This window comes from Tamandua tetradactyla, chromosome 4 (assembly GCF_023851605.1).
Source record: "Tamandua tetradactyla isolate mTamTet1 chromosome 4, mTamTet1.pri, whole genome shotgun sequence".
Lineage (NCBI taxonomy): Eukaryota > Metazoa > Chordata > Mammalia > Pilosa > Myrmecophagidae > Tamandua > Tamandua tetradactyla.
In genome coordinates this window covers 6283042-6292342 of record NC_135330.1, presented here as the reverse complement: position 1 = coordinate 6292342, position 9301 = coordinate 6283042, and the positions used below count along the sequence as shown (strand labels likewise).

Genomic DNA, 9301 nt, shown 5'->3' with positions numbered 1-9301 from the left:
CAACTATCTAATTCTAACTATTCTTTCTCTGTTCAAGTTGTTATTTCTATTTTTAGAGAACATCGAAACAAGACCCGCCCACCCGTGACATCTGTTTAGGACAGCTTAACCTGGGTAGTTGCTGAAGACTGCGACCTAAGCACCAAAACTCCTTGTATAATTGGGGGGGGGGGGAAGATTATTTGTTTATCTCATAACTACTTATATTGTAGTTGTGATCTCATTCATTTCTCAATATCACAGACTGTAAAATGTACCCTCCAGCCCCCCACTCAGGGACCTTTGTGGAAGGGGCCGCAGAAAGGCTGTAAGAGTGGTGGGGTGGAGTAAATTTTAACATAGCAACACTTTACCACTTTACCTAATTTCCTCTCTAATTATGCTAATGTTCTTGCTCCTTTTTAGCCCAGCAATCCTTCCATCCGCTCACCGAGTTGACTTGGTGTCTCAAGGGCTAAAATCCACTAAAACGGTTGTTCTTTGTTTTTCTGTTTTTGTGATTTGTTTCACCTGTGCCCGTAAGGTACCAAAGCCTTAACCAGCAAGCTACCCCCCCCCCCCCCCCCCCCCCGCTCTTTGGGGAGTCCTGAGACTCCCTTGATCAAAAGGAGGGAATGTGAGGTTGGAATGGTAAATAGCTTTATTAATACTTAAGCTCCCATTTTACTCAGGAAACTACAAAGAAGAAACAACACATCTGAGGCAGGCTGAAATGCCAAAGACCCCTTGTGCTGCTCATTAAGACCCCTTTCTCCATGGGGAGGGAGGGATCGTGGTAAACAGGTCATGCTGACACCAGCAATCCGCCTGTCTTCACCAGACTGGCCCATTCCTACGCGTTCTGCCTGTGCAGCTCTTACAGATTCATGGCGCCCAACGGCACTCTGCCCCCCGGGCAGCTCACACAGCTCCCCTCCTCGTCTCTCCCTCCCGGTCCCCCCATACCCTTCTTTGTTCTAAGCAAAGCAGGTATATACATTGTTTCCCCAATTGTTACTTAACTCAATAAACCTCGGTTTTTAGAGTCTGTTTTCAAATTAACAGCAACATCTGAGGCACTACTTTGGCAGGTGGGGAGAGCATCTCAGGAGCTTCTACTAGTCTTTTCTACAATAACTGACCTTACCCCACAGATCAGGAAATCAATGTGAATGTCCCACCAGCCACTAAGTAGATGTGTCCCAATTACACATTTGGTGGCCAGGTCGATAGATAAAGGGTGGGTCCATGGATACAGTGTACCTAGTGTGAGGAGATCCAAGATGGCGCTGCTCCCCTGGCATCCACACGTCTCCATTCTAAAGGATTATGAGAGTGTTTTGGGACCCCCGGAATCAGTGCAAGCTTAGATCCGGTATTAAAAAGTCTGGGGATTCCTCTTCTGTAGTCTCCTTGGGGTCAAATGGGAGGGAAATTTGCTAAATATACTTGCAGTGGCAGCGGAGAATCCTGCCTCAAAGAGATCTGGTCTTCCCTTCTGTCACTGGGCTCTGGGTCTGTTGATTAACTTTGATCTGGAAACCACGATAGACCACAATTTCTCATCGTGGTGGCTGACAGCAGCTTCCCGCCTGCCAGCTCTGGATTTGTTTTGATTCTATAATGACCAACATCCTGGTTGTTCGGCATGAGCAGGAGGAATGCCTGGGCCACGCTACAACGTGTGTGCCACAGATCCTTGTGGGTCCTGGACCCTGAAAGCCACTTCTGTCTTGCTGCACATGACTTATTATGTCCATCTTGGTTAAGGGTCTCCCCCAGCCTCTGCCAGTCTAGAAGTCCATCATCCTCCCATCTCAGGAAGGTCAGTGCCAAGGCAGAATTCCCAGGGTCAGACCCAGCCTTGTGTGGACGGTTCCCAACAAACTCCTACAAGGTGCTGTCGTCTCCCTCACCGGTGTCTTCTAGTTGGCATATGGAGGGAGTGTCCTCAGAACCACCTAAACAATATGGGCAGGTCATGGGTTCTTAGTAATTCCTCGGTAAACCCTTGGATCTTCTAAGTCATTCTTTAATATTGTGCCAGGGAAGTTCTGAAACCTGCACCTCTTTTCCATAGGTCATCAGTGTGCTGTAGCCAAACTTCAAGGAGCCATTGCAGGAACCCATGTGGGCCAACGCCAGATGTTCTTGCCTAAATATTGGATCCCAAGTCATGGCGAATGCCTCTCTATAAATGAAATCCTCTTTATTCAACTTTTAAACTCCCCTGCCAAAATCTAACTCTCAGGATCCACATCTTCACAAGCTCCTCCTCCTTCTACTGATTCCTGTCAGCTGAGCTCTGAGGTTTATTTGTATGGAGATCGTTTTACCCCAGGGCAGGGCTTGGACTTGAGAACTTGTCCAGCCAGGCCTCTGGTTGCTGGCCTGTAGCAATGAGGTGTGGTGAGATTTTAGGGGGATCAAGCGTGTTGGGAGGCACCTGCTTCAGCTGAGTCACTGCACAGTCTCCGGGGAAGGGGGGGCTGTTCTCCTGTTTTGAAGAAAGGGTTCAGGGTCAGTTGAGGGGCCCAGGATTTCCAGGATCATCACCCAAATGTCACCATCCCAGGCCTCAGGGCTATCAGGACTCTGACTTCAGCAGAGAAGGCGAACTCTATGCATTTAGTCCTTTACAGCCCGGTCACCCTTAGAATTGGGTCCTTGACCTGAGTTGAGGCACAGGTTTCCCTGCCGTTGTGGGAGACGAACGCCTTCCTTTAAGGAAGAGGTCTTCTGGCTTTTTATGCATGCTTTAAGTTGAAAATCAGCCTTCCTGAGCTATTGTTTTCTTTTATCAAAGCTTCCTATTATGTAAGAGGAAGCCACCCCATGCCATTAGCCTTATACGCCTCATTGCCCCCATACTGATCACATGGAGCAGCCACTTGACTTCCTAAAGCTTTTCCTTCCACCTGCACCTAATCTCAGACAGCAGTAATAGAGCTGCCACGTCTTGCCATCCAAATGACTGCTGTGATACTGTTCCTGTGGCCTTAAGGCAGGGGGGAAATCCATTGCAAATCCAACTGAGCCTCTACATTCTAGAGCCACTCTTGGAACCAATTCTCTTAGCACCGAGGCTGAGCAAAGCAACGCACCAATGCTTTAGTTGGTGTTATTTGTGGGGTGCTTACATGCAACTCCAAGGATACGAGAGAGGGGACCAGAGGCAAGGCAGGGAGCAGGGGAACGCATGAATAAGGCATGCGTTACTGAGCTCACTGTGGCTTTTTAAGAAGACAGGCCTGGGTGCTTCGTCACAGAGACATTTCTGGAGAGGTGATATGGAGCATCTGGACCAGTGTGCCAGGGATGGAGGTGGGGAGGAAAAGCGAGCCCCTTCCTGCCTCTCACCTCCCTCTCGTCTCTTGGTGATTTATGTCTCCCACATAGGTGCTTACTCTCCTGCACTCTCAGATTGTACTCACTGCACACCGCTCCCCGGGCAGCCGCTAGCAATGTCAAAGGCTTTGTGGCATCAGCCTGGGCTTTGTGGCATCAACCTGGTCCTACCTGGGCACTGGGGCTGTTACCGCTCCATCCATGATGGGCGAAACGGAAGATGTGCCCAGGGCCCAGCCCCTGCCCACGGGGGGCTGAGAAACCCTGCGGTGTCAGGAGATGAGCTGACGGTGGTGCCGGGGCCGGGCGGGGAGCCAGCACTGGACCCCGCAGGCTGGAAACACCCCTAGCCCTGGTCTCGGGGCGGGCAGGGCTGGGGGTGCAGGTAAAACTGGTGGCACGGATGGAGTTAAGTAAAACAGTCTTGGCCCAGAGAAAATAGAAACTGGAACGAGATATAAAACACATGGACAGTTATACAAATTAAAATCTACACATGGAACAACCATCCACCTTGAGTAAAAATACAGTAGAAAAGATACACATTAAACATGACGTGTGTGTTGTGAGAGAGAGAATGGGAGTTGAGAGTGGGGGGTGGGGTGGAGAAATAAAAGCAAAAAACCCAAAGAAGGACGTTTCGTGCAACGATGGTGAGGAGGCATTGCAAACAGGCTGGTCATTATTCCATTTTTCTGCACCTGTGACTCAAAAATGAACTCTAGAAGATGGCGATATACTATCATTTTTTGATCATACTTAGATATGGCCCAAGATTCAAAAAGCACAAGAAGTTCCTCCATGTAAAATTCAATCTCTTTCCCTTTTGTCCCCAGACACCTACCCTCCTCCCCACAGCGACCACTGCACCTCGTTCTTGGGCTTCCTTAACTGATGGATTTGAAAACCACCGTGACCAGTTTCCGACAGTGACGAAGAGAGACCTGACGCTGGAGAAGGGCGGACCTGGGCACAGGCAGAGCCAGGCTGGGGCTGGGGGGTCCTGGCTGTGGCATCCGGGCTGTGGGGTCCTGGCTGTGGGGTCCTGGCTGTGGGGTCCTGGCTGTGGGGTCCTTGCTGGGGGGCCCGGGCTGGGGGGGTGCCAGGCCGGACCAGCAGCCGAAGGCATGGACACGTTTCCAAGGAGGCCATGAGGAATCCCCGGGTGTGAGGTGAGCGCGGGAGGGGGTGGGCAGAGTCAAAAGGCGGCCAGGGTCAGGGGGCCGGGCCCAGGCTAAGCCTCTTCCTGAGGTGGGGTCAGGAGCAGCTCTCAGAACCGTCTCCACAGCCAGGAGCTCCTGGGGCTTCTCCTGGAGCACCTCAGGGACAGGGTAGCAGGAAAGCTTCACCCTCAGGGGTTCATCCCGGCCACCCCTCAGAGGGTCATAAAATTTTCCATCTGTTTTCAACATTGATAAAGGGACCCCAGGACTTACAGCTCTTTGGCTAGACTGGGGTGGAGTCAGGGACCCCTCCAGGACTCTTGCTTCTGGGGCGCACCCCCTTAGCTGGATCCAAAATGTAGGGAACTGCTGCTGTGGCCTCCGCCACCACTCACAGCACAGCTCCCCACCCCGCCCAGGCCCACCCCACAGGATGCCTGGACAGGGTCCCCGGGGCCCAGTGCTGCAAACTCTCCCTCCGGGGACTCTTGGGGCTGGGCAGTGCAGCGGTCAGGGCCTAGGGCCAGGCCTGCCGCCACGTCTCCTGCTCCGCGTGTCCTTGGCTACGCACGAAGCCCTCATCTGCCAGTGACCCCGTCTCCCTCCCGGGCTCCTGAGAGGAGCGGGCCAGATGACGGCAGTGGAGACGTTTATGCACAGAGAGGCTTCTCTGGTGGAAAAGATTCTGTTCCCCAGACACTGGCGCCCACAGACAGTCCCTGCAGATTGGCCTGTGGCCTGAAAGGATGTGACAGCCTGGGTGTGGAGACCACAGCGCCCCCCCACCCCCCACCCTTTGCTGCTGGGATCCCTGGAGCCCACACAGCTCCCTGGACAGAGGTCCTGGAGAAGGCTCCTGGGCGGGGTTACCTAGCCCTACACTGTGACAGATCCATAGATTCCTTCATCCTTGGAATTCTGTCCTTCCTCCTCTCTCCAAGATCTCCTTCCACTGGTGGACCCGGCCCCCGAGAGTTTGGGCCAGGCAGGGGCACGTGGCGATGCGGCCTGACAGCGGCAGGCACTGGAGTCTCCGGACACATGGCAGGAAGGGCTGAGCCCAGCCTCCTGGGCGTGGCCCCCACCGACACTGGAGTGACATTTCGGAGAGCAGTGAGCACTGCCCCAGGGAGCCCAGCCTCCGGGAAGAGCCTTATAAAAGAGCCCGCTCTTTGCTCGTGTGCACACCGATCACCGTCCTTCTCTGTGGCACTTCCCCAGGCCTGGTAAGTCTGTGCCTGTCCCTTTGCTCTCCCTGGGATAATGCCCAGGGCCCAGCCTGCTGTCGGCCTGCAGGGGCGGCGAGTCCTACCCCGGCCCGGGAGTCAGGACGCTGGGGTCTGCCCGTAAGATGGGACGCTGTGCCGGTCCCAGCAAATCCCACACCCGCCCCCCGCCCCGCCTCTGGCCACCGGCCGCAGTGCGGGTCCGGAACCCATGGCCCCACTGTCTCGGGGGCTCCAGGTTAGGCACCTCTCTGAGAACTCTTAGGTAATGTGTCTCCTCCTTCTGTAGCTCTCGGCTCCTTTACTCCCTGATGTCAGTGCTCCGCCTGGCAGAGGGCTGCCCCAAATGACTTCTGGGGGTCCCTAGGGCATGGAGGGCTCAGAATCAGCCTGTGCAGCAAGGCCACGTCCTGGCTGGGCCTCCGGAAGCTGACCTACCATTGCCTGTTCGAAATGACTGGGTCCTACTTTGGGGGTGTTCTGATCGGTTCAGAGGTTCCCTCCCCATGAGCTCCCGGGCACTGGAATTGGGACCCAGCTTTGGCTGCAGCTGCCACACTTGCAAGGTCTGCTCTGCTCCTCTCTGGGCCTCCAGTGCGGGTTTCTTCCTCTTTGTAAGGAAGGGGTTTCATAATTACCTGCCCACAGGTGGAGCATGAGACGGCATCCCGGGTGCCTGGAAAGTCTGGGACCCCGGGCTCCGTTGTGCCCTCCCTGGGCCCGGGGCCCCGTGCATCCCGACACCTCGCAGTATTGTGCGGAGAACTCGCCTCCTGCAAGTCCGGCCTGATTATTGAAAATGGGACTGGACTTGATGTTCTTTTCTACAGGGACTAAGGACAGATAATCCTTCCTGGTGGTAAACCACAGACCCCCATCCTCTTCATCATTATTTTAGGAACTCAGGCACTCCTTTGTATTCATTTAAGCCTGGAAGCAAACTGCGGTCCAGCAGCTCTTCCTACCTCCAGGGAGCCCTCTGCTGGGAGCTGGGCGGTGGTTGGGCTTTTTGACTCACGCTCAGTGACACCCACACTCATAGCTGGGGACCTCTCTGACAGCAGATGCGGAGCTAGGCTTTCCCTCCGGTCAGGGTGAGACTGCGAACTGGCGAGGGCTCTCCCCGGCCCTCAGGGCCCTCTCAGGCAGCCCAGGACAATCAGAGGCCACATCCCCAGAACACACGTTCTGTGCCCAGAATTCCAGACCTACTTTCTAGACTGGATGTCTTAGGTGATTTCCTGGCTGGCGTGGGGAGAATGGGGTAGAGCTAAGGCTCGGCTTGGTAGGCAAGTCCTGCCTCTGGATTTTCTGTTCTCTTCATGATCTTGATTTCCACCTGGAGGCCAGGAGGCCTCCCGACACAACTCAGCCCCTCCTCTCGCTGACCCCAGCGTGGCCCCTGCTGCTCCTCTTTCTCTTCTCCTGGCCCAGCACGTGGTTCTCGCTTCCCCTCTTGGAGACAAACCCACATCACTACTTAAGAAAACACGAGTTCCTGCCTTTATGTCTTAGTCCAGCCCTGGCTTTCTCCTCAGCTTCACCCCTCAAACCTTCCCCAACCCCTCTCATTCTCATTAAGTTCTTATCTGCAGACCAGTCATCTTGGGAAAAAAAGAAAACACGCTATCGTCTTCCTTCCCTGCAGCCTTTTTGACAGCGAAGATGAGCAGCACTGCGGCTGAGAAGACGATACTAGGCTTGATCGACCTATTTCACAAACACACCGGGAATGATGATAAGATAGACAAGCAAAACGTACTGAAGATGCTGAGGGAGAATTTCCCCAATTTCCTCACTGCCTGTGTGAGTGGGTGGGTGGGTGGGTCTGACTTTTTCTGGGTGGGGGGGGGCCCGTATATGTGGGGGGTGGAGGGCGGACAGGTTCCATGGGTCGTAACGTGTCTAGGGAGCCTGCGGTGAGCTGGGTGTGCTCCTGGGGTCAGCTGATCCTCTGTGTCCTGACTCACTCTCCACCCTCCTCACGCCTGCCCCAGGGGTCCCCAACAGGGCCGGCCCCGTGTCAGGGCATCAGGTCTGGGAGCAGAATTCCTGGGTCCCAGCCCCACCGCTGGATATCCCCTGCAGTGTGACCCTGGGCAAGTCATGCGTGCTCTCCGACCCTCGGTTTTCTCATCTGCAAAATGTGATACTAGATCTTAGTTTCTTGGGGGGAGGGGGGTCGGGGTGTTGAAATGAGATGATTTGTTTGAAAGCGAGAAAAATGGCAGCTCTATTAGAAAATGAACTGCTGTGATTGAGGGCCATTGACCAGACCCCTCCTTCCCACCCCCCTTCATGTCTCCCCTGCACCGGCCGTGGGGAGTCCTTCCATGTGTTTGCTTCCATTGGAGCCAAGGGTTACCCCCCGACGGTCCTCTTCCCGTTTCCCTGGAAGTGGGGTAACACAATGAAAGCCACGAACCCCACAAACACAACCACAGCCCTTTACATGGGCAGAACACATACAGAACCCTTGACCCGTTTGGCTGTTAGAAGGAATTAGTAGCTCAGAGTTTGAGGCCATGGAACAGAAAACCGAGTCTTGTCTGGATGGAACAGAACGAACAAGTTTTGATGTGGAAGAACTGAAATGGGAAGGGCCTTAGACAACGGGCCCAGTGGGATTGGCCTGTGTCAGGCCCCTGGGGAAGAGGAAGACGGCGCCTCTAGAGGGGAGAGGGGGTGAGTCTGAGGCGCCTTCGTTCATACCCAGGCATCATTCCAGGCCTTTGGGTCCCCCGCACTGGCTGCCGTTAGAGGCAGGGGACCTCCGGCGAGGGACCGGGTGAGGCTCACGTCGCTCAGCCCGTGGGGTTCACACCTGGGATTCTGCCCTAGGCTTTGCCCCCCACCTTTCTCTGCCCATTTTTTTGCCCTCCCAGTGCGGGAGGAGGTGGTGGGGGATGTTTCCTACGTGTGCGTTTTTCTCCCGCAGGAAGGAAAGGGTACAGATTACCTGGCCAACGTCTTTGAGAGAAAGGACAAGAACAAGGATAAGAAGATTGAGTTTTCCGAGTTCCTCTCCCTGCTGGGGGAAGTGGCCACAGACTACCACAACCAGAGCCACGGGGCGCCGCCCTGCTCCGGGGGAAGCCAGTGATCCCCGCCCACAGGCCTCCGGAGACCCCCAGAAACAATAAATGTCTCCTCCCACCAACACGGGTGCTGCTGCCTCCTTCGCTTCGGGTGGTCTCTGTGGGCGCACGGACATGCACAGGCTCTCGGCTTTGTAAACCATCCACGAGGGGCTTCAGGCCGGCTGGCATTGACTCCAGAGAGGCCTCCCTGGGTCCGATGGCCCTCTCGTGCCAGCTGGCCTCTGTCCCCGGCCCCAGGGTTCAGCCTGCCGCCGCCAGCACAGCGTAGATGGCTTTTCTTTCTCAGGCGGAGGAGCTGGGATCCTGGGAGGGCTTTTTCGCTCCCAAGTGATGCTTGTCTGTCGGGGCGTGTCGGGGCGTGTCGGGGCGTTGTTGCCCTCCTATGGCAGTGAGTTGTCCAGCATGACCTGGCTGTGCGGGATGGAGCGCAGTGAGGCGGGAGCAGACGCTACCACGCGCCTTGCACACTTCATCTCCCGCCCCT

At 55.2% G+C, this 9301-nt stretch overlaps 1 protein-coding gene across 1 annotated transcript; it reads left to right on the top strand.

The window, feature by feature from the left end:
• Positions 1-5625: 5625 nt before the first annotated feature.
• Positions 5626-8878, top strand: LOC143678729 (protein S100-A7-like). The gene is made up of 3 exons (XM_077155681.1): positions 5626-5716; positions 7365-7522; positions 8655-8878. Exons 2-3 carry the CDS (start codon positions 7382-7384, stop codon positions 8817-8819), a joined length of 306 nt encoding a protein of 101 aa, XP_077011796.1. The 5' UTR covers positions 5626-5716; positions 7365-7381; the 3' UTR covers positions 8820-8878.
• The last annotated feature ends 423 nt before the right edge of the window (positions 8879-9301 follow it).

Excerpts from the sequence above, each read along its gene's own strand:
- LOC143678729 (XM_077155681.1), top strand. The coding sequence starts at position 7,382 with ATGAGCAGCACTGCGGCTGAGAAGACGATACTAGGCTTGATCGACCTA. Across the intron at positions 7,523-8,654 it reads CCAATTTCCTCACTGCCTGT|GAAGGAAAGGGTACAGATTA; the intron begins GTGAGTGGGTGG and ends TTTCTCCCGCAG.